Source organism: Anastrepha obliqua, chromosome 1 (assembly GCF_027943255.1).
Source record: "Anastrepha obliqua isolate idAnaObli1 chromosome 1, idAnaObli1_1.0, whole genome shotgun sequence".
NCBI classification, from domain to species: Eukaryota; Metazoa; Arthropoda; class Insecta; order Diptera; family Tephritidae; genus Anastrepha; species Anastrepha obliqua.
This window is the reverse complement of record NC_072892.1, coordinates 50,006,575-50,023,708: the sequence shown is the minus strand read 5'-3', so window position 1 is coordinate 50,023,708 and position 17,134 is coordinate 50,006,575. Positions and strand designations below refer to the sequence as shown.

The 17,134-nt window shown below is 36.4% G+C and overlaps 6 protein-coding genes across 8 annotated transcripts; 3 read left to right on the top strand and 3 right to left on the bottom strand.

The window, feature by feature from the left end:
* Positions 1–179: 179 nt before the first annotated feature.
* LOC129253103 (RAB6A-GEF complex partner protein 2) lies at positions 180–1,818 on the top strand. Its single transcript, XM_054891350.1, has 4 exons — positions 180–398; positions 476–693; positions 745–1,016; positions 1,079–1,818. The coding sequence occupies exons 1-4, from the start codon at positions 283–285 to the stop codon at positions 1,742–1,744; spliced, it is 1,272 nt and encodes a 423-aa protein (XP_054747325.1). The 5' UTR covers positions 180–282; the 3' UTR covers positions 1,745–1,818.
* On the bottom strand, positions 1,731–2,944 carry LOC129253104 (RNA transcription, translation and transport factor protein). Its single transcript, XM_054891352.1, has 3 exons — positions 2,780–2,944; positions 2,394–2,720; positions 1,731–2,337 (listed from the first exon to the last, which is right to left on the bottom strand). Exons 1-3 carry the CDS (start codon positions 2,838–2,840, stop codon positions 1,982–1,984), a joined length of 744 nt encoding a protein of 247 aa, XP_054747327.1. The 5' UTR covers positions 2,841–2,944; the 3' UTR covers positions 1,731–1,981.
* Positions 2,945–5,986: 3,042 nt separating this feature from the next.
* Positions 5,987–6,941, top strand: LOC129247917 (RRP15-like protein). Of its 2 annotated transcripts, none has more exons than XM_054887291.1 (2): positions 5,987–6,097; positions 6,167–6,941. In XM_054887291.1, the coding sequence occupies exons 1-2, from the start codon at positions 6,055–6,057 to the stop codon at positions 6,922–6,924; spliced, it is 801 nt and encodes a 266-aa protein (XP_054743266.1). In that variant the 5' UTR covers positions 5,987–6,054; the 3' UTR covers positions 6,925–6,941. The 2 variants fall into 2 exon arrangements, with proteins under 2 accessions (XP_054743266.1, XP_054743272.1); XM_054887297.1 differs by having other exon boundaries at positions 5,996–6,094.
* Positions 6,932–7,417, bottom strand: LOC129247929 (uncharacterized). The gene is made up of 2 exons (XM_054887309.1): positions 7,095–7,417; positions 6,932–7,033 (listed from the first exon to the last, which is right to left on the bottom strand). Exons 1-2 carry the CDS (start codon positions 7,237–7,239, stop codon positions 6,975–6,977), a joined length of 204 nt encoding a protein of 67 aa, XP_054743284.1. The 5' UTR covers positions 7,240–7,417; the 3' UTR covers positions 6,932–6,974.
* Positions 7,418–8,897: 1,480 nt separating this feature from the next.
* LOC129235645 (zinc finger protein ZFP2-like) lies at positions 8,898–10,835 on the top strand. Its single transcript, XM_054869590.1, has 3 exons — positions 8,898–9,161; positions 9,215–9,709; positions 9,771–10,835. Exons 1-3 carry the CDS (start codon positions 8,994–8,996, stop codon positions 10,749–10,751), a joined length of 1,644 nt encoding a protein of 547 aa, XP_054725565.1. The 5' UTR covers positions 8,898–8,993; the 3' UTR covers positions 10,752–10,835.
* Positions 10,836–11,294: 459 nt separating this feature from the next.
* LOC129253209 (V-type proton ATPase 21 kDa proteolipid subunit c'') lies at positions 11,295–13,144 on the bottom strand. 2 transcript variants are annotated; one of them, XR_008583700.1, is made up of 3 exons: positions 13,063–13,144; positions 12,255–12,972; positions 11,295–11,948 (listed from the first exon to the last, which is right to left on the bottom strand). XR_008583700.1 is itself a non-coding variant. In XM_054891491.1 (2 exons), exon 2 carries the CDS (start codon positions 12,947–12,949, stop codon positions 12,311–12,313), a length of 639 nt encoding a protein of 212 aa, XP_054747466.1. In that variant the 5' UTR covers positions 12,950–12,972; positions 13,063–13,144; the 3' UTR covers positions 11,295–12,310. The 2 variants fall into 2 exon arrangements, 1 of the variants encoding a protein (XP_054747466.1); XM_054891491.1 differs by having other exon boundaries at positions 11,295–12,972.
* Between the last annotated feature and the right edge of the window lie 3,990 nt (positions 13,145–17,134).

Here is a 17,134-nt window from a genome sequence, read left to right as displayed (position 1 = left end):
GATTACCGTACTGTATTTTTTAAATAAAAATTCTTCAAAGAAAACCAAGTAAATACTTTAACCGAGTACTCGATACCGAATTGAATACTTGCGTGAAGAACTCGAATACAGAAAGTACTCAGTACTTCAACAAAGTATCGATTATTTTCTCGTAGTTACTTGCATCGAAGCAACACTACAGCTGAGTCGCCCACCTGAAAAGTCGCCAAATATACATATATGTATGGCATAGTGTCCCTAGAGACTTCAAAATAAATAACATTTAAATAAATACTGAAGTAAATGATTGAGATAAAAGCAAAGTTAGTACGCGCTGATTCGGCAATATATGCCACAGGGGAACGAGTAGAATGTCTCATTGAATTTACACACAGTAGCATGATTGGTGACGATAACAGGTATAAATTTGCTCTGACGGTTTCGTCCAATTTACTATATATTTTAAAAATATACGTCTTTCGTTTATACAAAACAGTCGGGTGGAAAATTTAGCTTGGGCTTCTGCACAGTTGCACTGTTATCGCAAAACTCACTACAATGTTACCACTGGCGACAAAGTAAATGAATTGGCGGAACTAGTAGGAAAAACGGCATTGGATGCTGTAACACAAGCGAGTGGGGACATCATAATCGCTACAAAGCCTAAGATTTTATTCTGTGATTTAAAATTGTTGCCCGGGGAAACAAAAATATGTAAGTAAATTTAAATATGTAATTCAAAAGCTAACAAATTCTTGTGTGAAGATTTCTTTAATGAAATTTTACCTCGTAACGGGCCACCAACATATCGAGGGCATGATATTAAGTATTTCTACAAGATTACAATAGCCACGCAACGAGTGAAATCCAAGGTGCAAATGCTTACAGTGCCTATACGTGTTTTACCTATTCCAATTTTTGCGGGCCCAGATGAGATGCATTGTACAGAAGAAACAAATGATGAACTAGCGCCCACAAACCCTTTTTTAGAAAAACGGGAAATTTCAGAATTGGAGATATCATGGCATCACCTTAAGGTAAGATTTAAGACAAGGTTTGACCATGGTAATTTTAAAATAATGTGCTAGTATTAATTTAGAACGTAACCGCCCGTCGTGCACCTAAATATTACCGTATTTCTAACAAGCGTGGATTTGTGGGCCGCTTTTGCTTGTTTAAGTCCTCTTACAAAATTGGCGAAGACATTGTTGGCAGTCTGGACTTTAGTGACTGTAAAGTACGTTGTGTACAATTTTCAGTGAAGCTCCAATCACAAGAAATAAATCTAAAAAGCATCACCAATCAGGTAGGCGGGGACTTTAACGATGCTTCGTCAATAAATTCACTCGACTTGGCAAGTATTGCAAGCGGTACAGCAGTCGACAATCTACATAAATCGAAGACATCCGGTAGTACACGCAATGCAGAAGTAGACGAGCCTATAGGAAAAGTGAGCACATTTGCCACGATACACCAGGTCTGCTATGCCATGACGAAGACCTCTGTGATCATACCCATTCCATTACATGTGACACCGTCATTTCACACCGATTTAGTTGAATTACGCTGGCGATTACACTTTGAATTCGTCACAAGCATAATGATGAACTTTGGTACGCCTAATCCAACAGAAGGAGAACTTAAAGCTCCCGCAGAAATACCTGTCGAAACGATGGTCTGGAATCTGCCAATTACGGCAATATACGCTGCTAATCCTCTTCAAATATATTCCCCAAGTCAAACTCATAATATATTTATTAAGTAAAGGACTGTGTTCCCTCTGTATTTTTAATAATCAAATCATAATAAATAAACATACATAACTTGTATGCAAAGTTACGCATCATTATTTTATTCGTGGAATCAAATTGTAAATTTAGATCCTGAAATGATGTATACGTGTGATCATACACAGCTTTTCGTTGAGAGATTAATATTAATGGAGCTTTATTTTTGTAATATTTGCAACTAAATGGCTCTTCCAATGCATGATATTAGCCGATTATCGGCCCACTTTTCCGAGCTTAGTATCGGTTTTGGGATTCGCAGTCAAGTCTTGCACAGCTACAATTGCTTCATTGATTTTCGTTTGCAACTGCCTTAAACTTTGTATTTGTAATAATCGTAAAATACGTACAGGGTAATCCAAAGCAGAGTCATCCGTCACCACCACATCATTACCTTTTTCAAAGGGAAAGGGTGTTCCAGTTATCGCCTGACGATTTTGAGCAGAAGGGGAAAGTCTTTCATGTACAATACGTGCAATGGCTTCTAATTGTACAAGATGGTTTGGATGGTGCGGTACTTTGAGCTTGTTGGCCATTGAACGTATACCGGCTATAAAATCTTTATGGTTAACTATAATAAAAAATGTCAACATACAAATTACAAACGAATGACTTCACCAAACTTACAATCCATATTGTCGAAGAAATTTTCAGCTTTTATGCTGGGGGTGACAGATTTATTTTGTTGCTTGCTCACTTCGATTGAGTTAATAGCTTTGTAATTCTCGGGAGAATCCAAGAATTCCAGACGTATAGCGTAACCAAGTAACCATGTTATTTCTTCGAGTGGCGTACAGAATTGTGGCATACAAAGATCAGTTTTGTAATTGTCGTAAGCTTGTTCCCATATATCAGGCTGGTCGACCAATCGGAGGTCTTCGCGGTCTTCTATTTTATATTGGCGTATTTTTTGGTCTTCCAACCAGAGGATAGTGCTAGCAAACACTTTACGATCTGAGAATTTGAAAGATTAAATGTGCGACTATTTAAGTTACGAAAATTAAAGTTCTCACCATTAATATCTACACTGCTGGGAGCTGGATGTTCTAGTGCTTCTAATTTCAACTTTATCATATTCAAAATTTATGTTTTAAGCTATTGCTATTTAAGTAAATTGAACAAATTTCACAAAATCAACCGGCTGCAATTAAGTTAGAGTATACCAATTGGGGGCAAAAAATTCGATACCGAATCGATACTTATGTTATTCGATACCGGTAATTTTAGTCGATACTTTTAAAGCGATATTTTTGGGAGTGAGTATTCGAAGAAAAATATATGGGTATATTAAAATTTGCATTCGGAAATATTTTATCAAACTGAAGGGAAATAGAATGAAACATCTCAAGATCAGGCTGTGCATATACCCTTTTCTAGTTAGTGGGAGTATTACGCTCCCGTCGTGAGCGGAACTCTCGTCACGAATTCCGGAAAAATGCTATTAGTATATCCGACGTTTTCGTTTCGAATGCATTATTTTAAAAAGGTAATTAAGGCAAACCACGACATTTAAAATTAAAATGGATTTCATTGCTTTCTTGCTGGTAGAAGAAGAAGCTAGACAAATAGGAGTTTATAAGTAGAGCGCAAAATGCGCCTTCAATTTAGACGATCAGTCGTTATAAAAAATAAAAATGTCGTATTTTTTTTTAAGTTTAACTATTTTATTTTATTCCGAATGGACAAATGTGCTTTTAAATACGTACTTGTTGCGGTGGAGGATGTACTTGGTCCAAGCCATAAATGTGGTATAACAGCCTCCCATAATTTCCTTTTATAAGAATATATAAATAAATTCAATTTACTTCATTTGTTTTTAATAAGTACATACGCAAAAATAATTTATTTCATTTAATTTTAAAGGGAAATATTTAGTATAATGTCTTTTGCTTTAAAAAAAAGGTTGAAAGGGGGGATAGAGGGATGTATCCCCATCTTAAAACTGAAAACCACATCCGCCGGAAGCTTATAGTTTTTAAATAATTTAATGTTAAAGTTCTGTAATTTTGCGAAAAGTTGGTGTAAGCAGAGATGTTCAGTGGAGGGTTGATTGCTAAGCTAAACTGAACAAAAATAAATTAAAAAAACGTTGAGTATTGCCAGAAAAATTTTTATTTTAATGCTGGTTGCAAAAAAAGGTATTCTAAGAAATAATATGTCGAGGAAGCTGCTGAACACCTCAAGAACAGTGGAGGTGACCAAATTGGATACTAGTTTCTTCAAATCCTCTAATTCCTCCGATATTCTCAACAAATAATAATAAAAAAAAAAAGAAGGAAAGCTGCCAAAGTGAATTACGAATGTGCCGTGGAAAGAGGGTAGGTTCGGATTATGGTGGTACTTGGTCTGTACGACTAATTCACTTAGGCTTTACAGGTCCGTTGTAATACCACTGCACGACATGGGATTGGTCCCATCCCCATGCCAGATATGATAGTTCCATAAGAGAATTGGAAAAATATTATATTTACCTAGAAAGCTAAGGGTGAGCAATTGCAAAGAAAGTATCCCACTGTCTCTTCCTCATCTCTACAACTTCTACAATATTCCTTGGAGAAAACTCCAGGAATACCTGCCAAATAGCTAATGACCTGTTATACACGCCACGACATTCGAGATAACCTCTTTTGAAAGGCTATCCATGCCCTATTGGCCTCTTGGGTAATGTTATTCTTAATTATTAATTTTTTCCTATTATTTATTATTAATTTCCTGGCCTCACAACTTCACCTTCTACGAAATGTGTCTTAACATGCGTCAAATTTCATTTTTCACTTTAAACCGCTTTCTCATCAGCAGAGCAACTTGCTATCTTAACATTTCATTTTTAAAATGGGTTCAACCAAATCAGATCGATTCACTCGTGCAGTAAAAACACTGAAGCAATTGTAAACATTGATAGATATTTAAGTAATGCTAAAGATGTATATTATAATGCGGTCTCCACCTAGCATGTGTGGCTTTTTTAACATAATATACAAAAAGTGAAGATGTAGGGTAAAACCAAAAACGATAGAATATGACATGGCAACTTCAGAATTCGCTGTGATGCCAGGCTCCGAGAATATACAAACAAAAGGAAACAGATTTAAAAATTAATTGTTTTTGAAGAAGAAAAGTGGGCGAAACTACCAAACACAAGAAATTATACACAGACACACTTTCTTGTCGAGGCATAAAAACGCAAAAAAAAATGCATTTAGAGGGTTTATATTCATTTGTGCTTTCACAATTTTACACTGGGTACTTCATTTTTATTAGTTTGCTTAGTTTAAGTCTCACAAACCAGAATATTACCAAGCCGCGACCTAAATTTGTTTTTTATTGAAAAGGGAGCTGATGTAAGACTTGTCAAAATCCCGAAAAATAAAGTAATTGTTTTGGGCCATCTATAGTATTCAATTCGCATTGTTAGTGCCCATTTACACACGGAAACATTTGAAAGGGAAACATTTTGTTCGAGGGAGAAGGACGGCCGCGGAAGAGAAAAGGGAATTTGTCTCCTGTACTGGCAACACGCTTTGCTCTTCATATTCGTATTTCTTATCTTAAAGCAATTTTTGACAGCTGCTTCATTCATTTTCTTCTTTTGTGGAAGAAAGTTCCAAGTTATGTGGTGGTTTTCTATCAAACGGAAGATAACAACGATGACAAACATCCGAACGCTGCTTGGGAAATTCACGATTTTTTTTGCTAGTAAAGTAGAAATAATTTAAAATAGTTATGGGACATGTTTATGTTGATTTCTAATTTTTCCCTGCATTTCTAAATACTCAAGTTAATTTTAAGTTAATTATTTACATATGAAATATTTTTAATTTAATTTTTTTTATTCAAGTACAAGAATTTATAAATATATTTCAATAAAAAAAAACAACAATTATTTATTATTTCCAGTGTCTCCCTTCCAGATGTCTCCGTGTGTAAATCCGGTGTTATTAATACATTTTTGTTCCCGATAACTGAATGATGAAGCTACCATGTTTTTGAATTAAATATTTTCCATACTTAAATATGCATTATGAAATGCAAATTTTACAGCAATATTAAATATTATTTAGTTAAGCTGTGGGTACTAGAACTTAAGCTCGACTTAAGCTTCGTTTTAAGACCCTGCTCTTATAATTTTCCCAAAATTTGTTGTGTCGAGTTAACGAACATCGATACCTTGAAATTATCGATAATTTATAATAAAGAAGTAAACTATACATCGATGTATATCGTCCATATTTAGGCAGTGGTAAATAAACTAGAAAACGTGTAGTATTCAAATATAAATATCTCAAGAATGGCATTATATGGCGTAAAAAAGGGAAATAAGGAAAAAAGTGGTAGTTTTCATAATTGATTAATTGATTTTGAAAGACCAATTTATCATATATGTATGTATTTTTCAATAGGTTTTCCAACGGCACACGGCTCGGATGACTCTGAGGCTGAATATAGTAGAGACGAATCCGAAAATGACGCAGAAGGTAACGCAGGATGGGCTGACTGCATAGCAAAAGTTCTAAACACTTCCAAGCCAAAAACTAAGAAAACTTTAGTGTTGTCACGCGCCAAAAAAGTTAAGCCAGACGATAAAGCAAAAACAAAGTCTGTGGATTATGGTTTCGAAGTTGAGGGCGAGCAGACAGTAGATGAAAAGCCAATAAAAAAGGAGGTTGATGAAAAAATTAAACGAAAGAATGTGCATCTAGAATTACGCGTGAAACCTTCATGGAGGGATATTGAGCGTGAACGCACTTTACGTAAGGTCGCGACGCGTGGTGTTGTACAGCTTTTTAATGCAGTACGAATACAACAAAAAAATATACAGGTGCAATTGGACGCAGCAGGTCCACTAGACAGCCGAAAAGAAGCGGTTTTGAACAATATAAATAAACGAAAATTTTTGGACGTTTTAATGAGTGGCAGTCGTGCTAAATCAGAAGCGGTGGACAATCCCGTAAAATCTGAAAACATGAAAGCAGAAGACAATAGCGAAGATGAAGAAAATTCGTCGTCAGATCCTCGAAAAAGGAAATCGGAGTGGAGCGTGCTTCGTGAAGATTTTATGACAAATAAAAAAATTAAACATTGGGATGAAGAGGATGATGAAGAAAATGATGAAACATTAAATAATGACACAAGCGAAGAGAGCGATGATGAAAAATAAAGGCTAATTTTTAAGAACCATTATGCATTTTTTATTTAATACGTCAAGTCTCATTTGCTTTTTAGAAAATTTGCATTAGATAGTCGCGCCATTCCCAGGAACATCACACCTGTAAATTGCAAAAAGTTAGTTATTTTTAATTTGCAGTACAGTTAAGGGAATTTACTCACTTCCTGAAAGCAAGCGCATTGCATTCATCTCTATCTTTCTACGATTCTTTGAATGTGATAAAATATAAGCACCCATTGCAATTAATCCAAAGCCGCTTATTAAGCGACAAGCTAAGCAGTCCTCCGATTTATCAATTGTTGGCATGGAAATGACTTTATTTGTTAAAAATTTTGATACTAAATAGAACTGAGTTTAGGATGTTTTTTGTCAATTTTGTTTATATATCCTTCTCATGCTTATTTAACAGATGATTTAATGCTTGCGCCGATGTTTTGTAAATTCAACGCATTCATCAGTAAAAGCTCCACAAAACACATGGTGGAAAGAATTCAGGTGTGGCCAACCGGCTCTTAGTGAATTTGAAAGAATCAACTGATTGGCTGACGCTACCGAGGCCATGACAGCGGTTTGTTTACGATATTTATGGCAGCACTGGCAAAGAGTTGCCAAAAAATGCATTTATTTGGAACCACATATTGAGTATTAGTAAGACCGTGCTTATACAGCGTGGTTTACTGTAGACTAAAAACTAGCAATTGTAAGATATGTGAGCACAACGTGAATATCAACGAAGAATTCGCAAAGTTGAAGCAACAAAAGTTTCCCCCTTTATTAACGCATTCTAATTATAACTCGCCAAACATCAGTTTTATGAGGTATACCCATACTTGGTAGTGGCGAATTTTGTTCAATAACGTAATTGCTGCTTTCACACTAAAATTTTTCGTCAAGCGAGCAGAAAAGTGGTGAATCGAAGACGCCTATAAAAAGATTGCCCCACATCTATACCGCCAATTAAGTGTGTCTTACTTGGCGTCTATACGGAACAATTTTAAGAAGGCATTAACCCTTTTTTTCCAACACATTCATAACTTTCTCAATGATTTCTTCGTTGTCTACGATTTTTCGAGGCCAGTAAATTTGCCAAATGATTTGACGTTTCCTTGTACCTTACGAAAGGAAGTAAAACCTGATCACAAAGGAGCGCGCAATTCAAAGAAATATATTCTTGCTTGGAGGTTTGGAAAGTGTAATTCAAATATTATGGCCCTATCTTACCCCGCTGAACAATAGGAATTGATATATATATATATATATAATTGGCGCGTACACCCGTTTTGGGTGTTTGGCCGAGCTCCTCCTCCTATTTGTGGTGTGCGTCTTGATGTTGTTCCACAAATGGAGGGACCTACAGTTTTAAGCCGACTCCGAACGGCAGATATTTTTATGAGGAGCTTTTTCATGGCAGAGATACACTCGGAGGTTTACCATTGCCACCGAGGGGCGACCGCTATTAGAAAAAAACGTTTTCTTAATTTTGGTGTTTCACCAATTGGAATTGATATATACATATACATAATTATAATATTGTTGTAGTCTATGGTTCTATCTGGACGTTTATGCTACACCAACAGATATTCTCTTTTTTACAGCTAATTATCGTTGGAAAGTAATAATTTTCAATTGTCCTCAGAGTATTGTCTTATGTAAATTCAAGTTTACTATCGCCAAATTCTCTTTGTTCTCATGTGGGCAATTTGCTGTCTTAACATTTTATTTTCAAAATGGCATCAAGAAATTCGGTAGAACAGATATGTAAAATTAGAGGTCCCTACCTGATATTTCTGTTCTAACAAAGCTTATTTAGCATAATTTGTAGAATGTGTAGATGTGAGGCTAAATATTGAAATTAAATAAAATAAGCAAGTTGCCTTGCCATTAGTTTTTGAGTTTTATTTAGCAATCTAATTCTCTCCATCGTGGAGAAAAACGTAACAGTATGTATGTATGTATAAAAAAGGCGAATCCACGTTGTAGAGAATTGAGCCGCATCCATTATTTATGTATGAATGCGCCTTGTGTATAAATAAATAAAGTTGAAAGTTAAATAATCCGGAATGAACTCCCAGCATAATATTGGTGCCCCAGATGGCAGTGCAGTGGAACTTTGTTGTCGTGTTTGCCTGCAATTAGAGGATTTAATGGTGCACATATACGATAGTGGCGTAGTCGAAGATTTTCAATCAGATTTAATCACCCTATTAAAACGCTGTGGTGGTATCACGGTAAATATATTAAATATATTTAAAACCTCTCATGCAAATACATTTGTAAGTAGGTAGATAAATCCGACAGTCTTCCAAAATTTCTTTGCAAAGAATGCACTAGTGAATTACTTGTGGCTGCCAAGTTTCGCGAAAAATGCGAACGAACAAAAGAATTGCTCTCAATGACAACGTGGAAGGATACCACAGATCAAGAGGAAGCTTTGCCGATAGACGTGAGCGACGTGGGACCAGAAGAACTTGCTTTATCTCAGCCTGAGATTACATCTGATATGCAATTATTTAATGTTTTGGAAGTACCCACAGGGGAAAGGGTAGAAATTAATTTTGGTGAAACACCAATTGAAGACGATTTTTCGGAAGAAAACCATTTGGAAGATGCGATATTAACTGTTCATGAAGAAATGACATGTCTAGAAATGCCTTGCAATAATTTTTTGAATGAAGAAAGTAGTCACGAAAAAAATGAAATGGAACATTTTGAATACATTGTCGACGACGGAGCAGATGAACAAGAAAGTACAGAAAATATAGTTACACAACAGAATGTAAGTATGGATATTAATTATTTTTGGAAATATAATTATTATAAATGGAAATTTTATATAGCATGAAGACTTATTCACGTGCGATTCCTGTGGCGCAGCATTCCTACAAGCGTCCAACCTGCAACGGCATTTAGAAAAAGTACACTTACTTCTACAGCCAAATGTCTGTGCTAATTGCGGTCACGCTTTTTCTTTGGAGAAGTCATATAAAAGCCATATCCACTGCTGTGTAAAATCGAAAGCCCCTGGTTCATGCGTTAAAGGTAATTCATCGACCAAAACATCAGTTTCTTCAAGCGAAAGAGAATGTGTATACTGTGGAAAACACCTGCAATCCGCTTTCGCTCTTAATATGCATCTGCGTACACACACCGGCGAACGTCCATATAAATGTACACACTGTCCTAAGGCCTTCAAAACACAATCGGCATGCTCAATGCACATGAAACGCCACGCCAGAAAGCCAGACTATGCTTGCTCGATATGTAATAAACTTTTCTATGAGACCAGCAATCTGACGGCGCACATGCGGATCCATACCGGCGAGAAACCACATTCTTGCAGCTTGTGTCAAAAGCGGTTTTCACGTGTATTCCTTTTACAGTTACACATGCGAACACATACCGGTGAAAAACCATATCAGTGTACAACTTGTAACCGCAGTTTCGCACAGTTATGTGATCTAAGGAATCACGAGCGAATACATACGGGCGAAAGGCAATACAAATGCACTATTTGTGGAAAGGCTTTTATAAAACGATATGCGCTCAGAACACATTTGGAACGACATGCTGTGCTAAACCCAGAAGGCGATACTGAGACTGAGGATGCAAATAATGGAACTGAACAGTCAACAGTGATACAAATTGAAGATGAATCTGTAAAGTATATGCTTGAGGGGAACATTTTAGAAGGAGATAGTTATTTTCTTTCGAAAGCTGCCGAAGGCGGTTTTTGTGATTTATCATTTGAGGAAGTCCAGCCGTTGAGTGAATCCAACCAAGATCTTACGTGGAATGATTTCATAGTTGAGGAAATATGAGTTACAGATATTTAGTTAATGTGAATGTTTTTGTATACAAAAATATATTCAACAAATAAAAATATATCTACCGTAAACCTTAAATACCCGGGGCATAATTTGACAAATTTTCAAAATAATCGCATAACTGAAATATAACTTTGTGTTTTTTTGCGTTGTAATATTATCCGATTTTCCATATCCACTATCAATAGTTGTGTATAGTTCCGTTAGTTTAAATGGTTGAACTAGCACTCTGTCACTCCCCAAGTAGCACTAACCGCGCCCTTTTTCATAAAAAACCGAGTGTACATAGTTCCGTTAAGATCTCGCAATGATCGCCTAACGAATGAATTCAATAGCGCTTCAAATCAACGGTATGTACCAAGTCTGTCTAGGTTAAATCGTTGAGCCCAAGAATAAAATGTTTGTATTTGGTTTGGCTTGTCAAGGGATGTGTGACATGGTCAAGTTTCAAATTATCTTATTTTCTGCAGAACTACTCCCCACAAACTTTATTTTAATAGTTATTGAAAATACCTGCCCAAAATTAAACAGAAAGAAACATTTGTTAAAGAGAACGAACAACATAAATTTATTGTGGAATACTTTTGGAAAATTTTTGTTTACACTTTAACATATGCATTTTATACAGTGGATTATTCCATATATACAATAAATCATAATACGCAATTAAAAGTATTAAATAACCATACATTAATAATAAATACTTTTACAAAAAAGTAACACACACATATTTAAAGGTAGTTTTTGATATCGGATTCGTGCCTGAAGTGGATTCAAGGCAAATTTCAAAGTTTAGGAAGTAAATTGATATTCATACATATGATTTATCCAAAATGTATAAATGTATGTAGTTAGATATTATTTGATGCTGAGAGTTTTGTACAAATTACCTACCAATCTTATTGAAACTTGCATGAATCGGACTTGACCGGCCGAATTTACCTTAGCTTAATTAGTTTAAAGAATAATGAAACTTAAATCAATACTAAATAACACTAAGGCGAAGTCGCTGCGCTGCTTGGTGTGACGCCGTTGAAAGTCGATACCGTTTGTAGCAGAAATAATGGCTTGCCTCCAACGAGAGAAATATAGTTGATCGTTGGTTGTAACCTCATTTTCATTTTTAAAATATTTAACTTTAATTTCCAACATTTTGGCCCTTCAGCATTTTATTCTTTTAGTTTCGCGGAACTGTGCGCACCAAAATTATGAAAAAATAAATTAATAGCGCATAAAATATTTGTCTAACATGGAATGACTTGGGAAGTTAAAGAATATTTTGAATTTCTAAGTATCCTGTGTTCTTTTATAGGTTAACTCTAGATTACTAATTGAAATATGTACATGACTCGATTTGATATTAAAAATGATGCCAAAGCAAGAAACGAACCAATGAACTTATCAATGCTTTTAACAGGAATTTTTGAAAACTATTAAGAGCATATTGGCTAATTAGACATATATGTATTTATATTTATGGTATTTTTTGTTGCTTACATCTGCGCTGCTGCTTGGTTATATCACCTTCCTTTTACTTATTCGCTTCTTTTAGTTTAATCTTTCTTGTCACCCATTTTCACTTTGGATGTCATGTAGATGCCCACAATTAGACCAAAAAGACCAATGGCTGAACCGAAAATTTCCACAATTAAAATTTTCACGAACAAAGCCGAATTTGCAGCATCAGCAAGTGCAGCACCGGATCCTACAACGCCGACAGCAATACCACAGAACAAGTTCACCAAACCGACAGCTAGACCAGCACCAAACATTACATATCCTCCAAACCAATTATTATCCATTACAGATTGGTTTTCTAGGGCAGTTGCCATCGTAAACGACTCCAACAAACCGGATAAAACGATGGCAGTGATAAGGCCATAAATAGCTACAGCCTCGCAGAAGATAACCGAAATCAAATTCTTTGTCTTGATACGTGGAGCTTTTACACCGCCCCCCACAATGCTGGTGCCTGTTGTGTGAATGCCCAGAGCAGCTCCTACCACGGACAATGCCACTGACAGACCAATTCCCAGACAGGCCCACATGTAAGGAGATGTGGAGGCCAAGAACCAACCAACACTTACTCGTTCACCTTTGCCAGTCAGTACAAACTGGAAGATAAGAACAATGCTGGTGGCTAAAAAGAGCCATCCAAATGTGTGTAGAACAACAGCGCGTATTTGTGCCATTCTGCAAGCTTTTCACGGTTAGTCTGTAAAAATGGTTAAATTTTTATTATTTATTATCAAATTGCGCAGAAGTCAAAGGCAAAATTGTTGAAAAACCAATGTAAAAAACTCACAAAATATGAAGTCTATTTCAGTGACAGGTGACCGAGAAAAACTTTACTCATCACATGACAGACGAACAGTGCTGCCCTTCTTCAGCTAAATAGGGTAACATTTTATTTGATGTGGCCTTGCAACTCTATGCAGGGTTGCAAAGTGTACATAGTGTTAAGCTTTTTACGAATCCTAAAACGGTGTTCATACAGGGTGACATTTGCTTCTTCAAGGCTCCATCGGGATCCGGATAAAAATTTTGTACGCAAATACAACATCGATTGCTTTTAATAGACATCTGGATCAATTGTAATTGGTTGCTCTGAATAGTGAATATATACACATAAAAAGATTTATACAAACGAACAATTTGCATTGAATCGATATGACGTTATTATAATGGACACTACCTTAACAATTCTCTCATTGTCTTCGTCACTGTTTATGTTTTTTCGAAGACAGTAAATTTGGTAAATGGTTTCACGTAGCTACCCAATTCGGCGACGTTTCGCTGTAATTAGCGAATGAATCAAAGTTAGGCAAGTAATTTGTACGAAACGATACTAACGAGGCTTACTAAAAAATTAATTATTTTTATAACTGTTTGAACATCTAGACTGCGCAAACAATTATTCTCCAATACGTTTATCTTCTTCTTCTTAATTGGCGCGATAACCGCTTAGGCGATTTTTGCCGAGTTTAACAAAGCGCGCCAGTCGTTTCTTTCTCGTGCTAACCGGCGCCAATTCGACACACCAAGTGAAGCCAAGACCTTCTCCACCTGATCTTTCCAACGCAGAGGAGGTCTTCCTCTTCCTCTGCTACCACCAGCTGGCACCGCATCGAATACTTTCAGAGCCGGAGCGTTTGTATCCATTCGGACGACATGACCCAGCCAGTGTAGCCGCTGGATCTTAATTCGCTGCGCTATGTCTATGTCGTCGTAAAGCTCATACAGCTTATCGTTCCATCGTCTGTGATATTCGCCGTTGCCAACGTGCAAAGGTCCAAAAATCTTGCGTAGAATCTTTCCCTCAAACACTCCAAGCGTCGCTTCATCGGATGTTGTCATCGTCCACGCTTCTGCGCGATACGTTAATATGTATTTTCAATTATCTGCTGGGCATTGTCTTGTGTAAATCTAAAGTTACTCTTACGCATATATACTTCGTGTGACGTGGGAACATAGCATCAAGCAAGGCGAATCTAGTAAAGGTGGTATCGGCAAATCAGCTGATTTGTTTTTTTTTTTCTTTCACCGTGTCCATGTGGCTGTCAGCCCAGAATGAATCAAGGCGAACTAATTTTTTGTTTTCTACTTTTCCAATACTTTGCTTTGACAATCAAACGTACAAAATATTGTTGTTGGTCTAATGCCTTGGCCGACTGGGTTGCCATCTTATTGAATTGATCATATGTTCGTTTAATTTTTCTATTCTTGCAGGAACCTCAGTTATAATTAAAGAAGTGGGTATTTTCCGACCAGGGCTAGAAAGCTCGGGTTTATCGTCAAAGTTATAAAGCATAGAGAGAGGGAGTTAAATTAGTAATTTTTTGCACGAAAGCACATTATCGGATAGCACATGTGTATTATCACCTTTGGTACAAGTACGTCATCTATGACAAGTACGTACAGAAAAAAAAATTAAAAAGTGCGTGTAGCGTAGTACACATAATAGAAGTGAAACTTGCAAGGCAAACAAAGAAAGAGGGAGAGACCCGAAAGAGACTGAGAAAGAGAGAGAGAGAGAGAGAGAGAGAAAGAATATATATCTAAATAAATTCACAACATTGGAAGATAATACAAATAGACAAAATTCACAAAAAATGGAGAAGGGTCGACCTCAACAACGGCACAAATTACCGCAAGGCAATACCAGTAAATCCGACGCCGGAATGGATAGCACTTTATAGTACGCACGAGCACTAGCCAGGAAACGGAAATAAGCGCAAAAAAAAAAATGCCATAAAAATTTGGACCAAAAAACGCCCCAAACAGTAGGCACTAAGGAAATATAACGCCTAAAAGTAGGCACCATAAATCTATTTCCTACAAGTTTGCACCAACAATCAAGCGCCAAAAAGTAGGCAGTGTTATTTCTCACTAGAAATTAGCAACCACAAGGAAAAACTCAAGAAAAATAGCCTAAAGTGTATCTTAGATATATATAAGGTATAGCATCTTTCTCTCCTTTTCCTCTACTTTATATCTTTTTTCTCCCTCGCGGAGTGAAAGTGTCCAAAACGTTGCATGGCCTTGAAATTTTATTCTCCATTCGCGCTCGTTCATCGACGAGAAGTTTCACTTCAAAAATTAGGTCCGATATAATTATGTAATTACAGCGGTACTCAAATTTTTATGCGGAAACTAAAATTGAAGGAAATACCGTAGGCCAAAGATAAATTCTACGTATTTTAAAAACTCTAAGTACATCCTTTAAAATATCTATCTATAGACTTAAGTATTTCTGAAAATAAAATATTTATTAATAAATACGAAATTTAAATTTTTCATTGATTCCACTTAAAAAAAAAATCCTTCATTGAACCAAATCTAACTGCGTTATATTATTGCTAAGAAAAAAAGTTTCTGTTTTTTGGAGAATTTAATGTATTAATATGAAAATTTAAAATACATATTAATTATCTATACTAATATTATAAAGAGGAAAACTTTGTTTGTTTGTTTGTTACGAATAGGCTCAAAAACTACTGGACCGATTTTAAAAATTCTTTCACCATTCGAAAGCTACATCATCCACGAGTAACATGGATCATATTTTATTTTGGAAATAGGGCTCGAGATATAGGTCAAAACGTGGACCCGGGTAACCTTCGGATGTGTATGTACAATATGGGTATCAAATGGAAGCTGTTGGTGAATGCTTTAATCCAGAGTATCTTTCATGCCGCTCCGTGACTAGGGTCTCGAGATAGAGACCAAAACGTGGACCCTAGAATGTGTTTGTACAATATGGATATCAAATTGAAGCTGTTGGTGAATGCTTTAGTACAGAGTATTTTTCATGCCGCTCCGTGACTGGGGTCTCGAGATATAGGTCAAAACGTGGACCCGGGTAACCTTTGGTTGTGTATGTACAACATGGGTATCAAATGAAAGCTGTTGATAAGTGCTTTAATGCGGGGTAATTTTCATACCTATTGATGACTAGGGTCTGGAAATATATGCCAAAACGTGGACCCGCCGTGTCTTTGAACCGAATTAAACCAAACTTACACACATTGTTAAGGAGGTATTGAAGATGGTTTCCGTATAGTATGGATACCTATTGGTAGATAGGGTCTCGCGATATAGGTCAAAACGTGGACCCGGGTAACCTTCGGATGTGTATGTACAATATGGGTATCAAATGGAAGCTGTTGGTGAATGCTTTAGTTCAGAGTATTTCCATCCGCTCCGTGACTAGGGTCTCGAGATAGAGACCAAAACGTGGACCCTAGAATGTGTTTGTACAATATGGATATCAAATGAAAGCTGTTGATAAGTGCTTTAATACGGGATAATTTTCATACCTATTGATGACTAGGGTCTCGAAATATATGCCAAAACGTGGACCCGCCGTGACTTTGCACCGAATTAAACCAAACTTACACACATTGTTAAGTAGGTATTGAAGATGGTTTCCGTATAGTATGGATACCTATTGGTAGATAGGGTCTCGAGATATAGGTCAAAACGTGGACCCGGGTAACCTTCGGATGTGTATGTACAATATGGGTATCAAATGAAAGCTGTTGATAAGTGCTTTAATACGGGGTAATTTTCATACCTATTGATGACTAGGGTCTGGAAATATATGCCAAAACGTGGACCCGCCGTGTCTTTGCACCGAATTAAACCAAACTTACACACATTGTTAAGGAGGTATTGAAGATGGTTTCCGTATAGTATAGATACCTATTGGTAGATAGGGTCTCGAGATATAGGTCAAAACGTGGACCCGGGTAACCTTTGGTTGTGTATGTACAACATGGGTATCAAATGAAAGCTGTTGATAAGTGCTTTAATGCGGGGTAATTTTCATACCTATTGATGACTAGGGTCTGGAAATATATGCCAAAACGTGGACC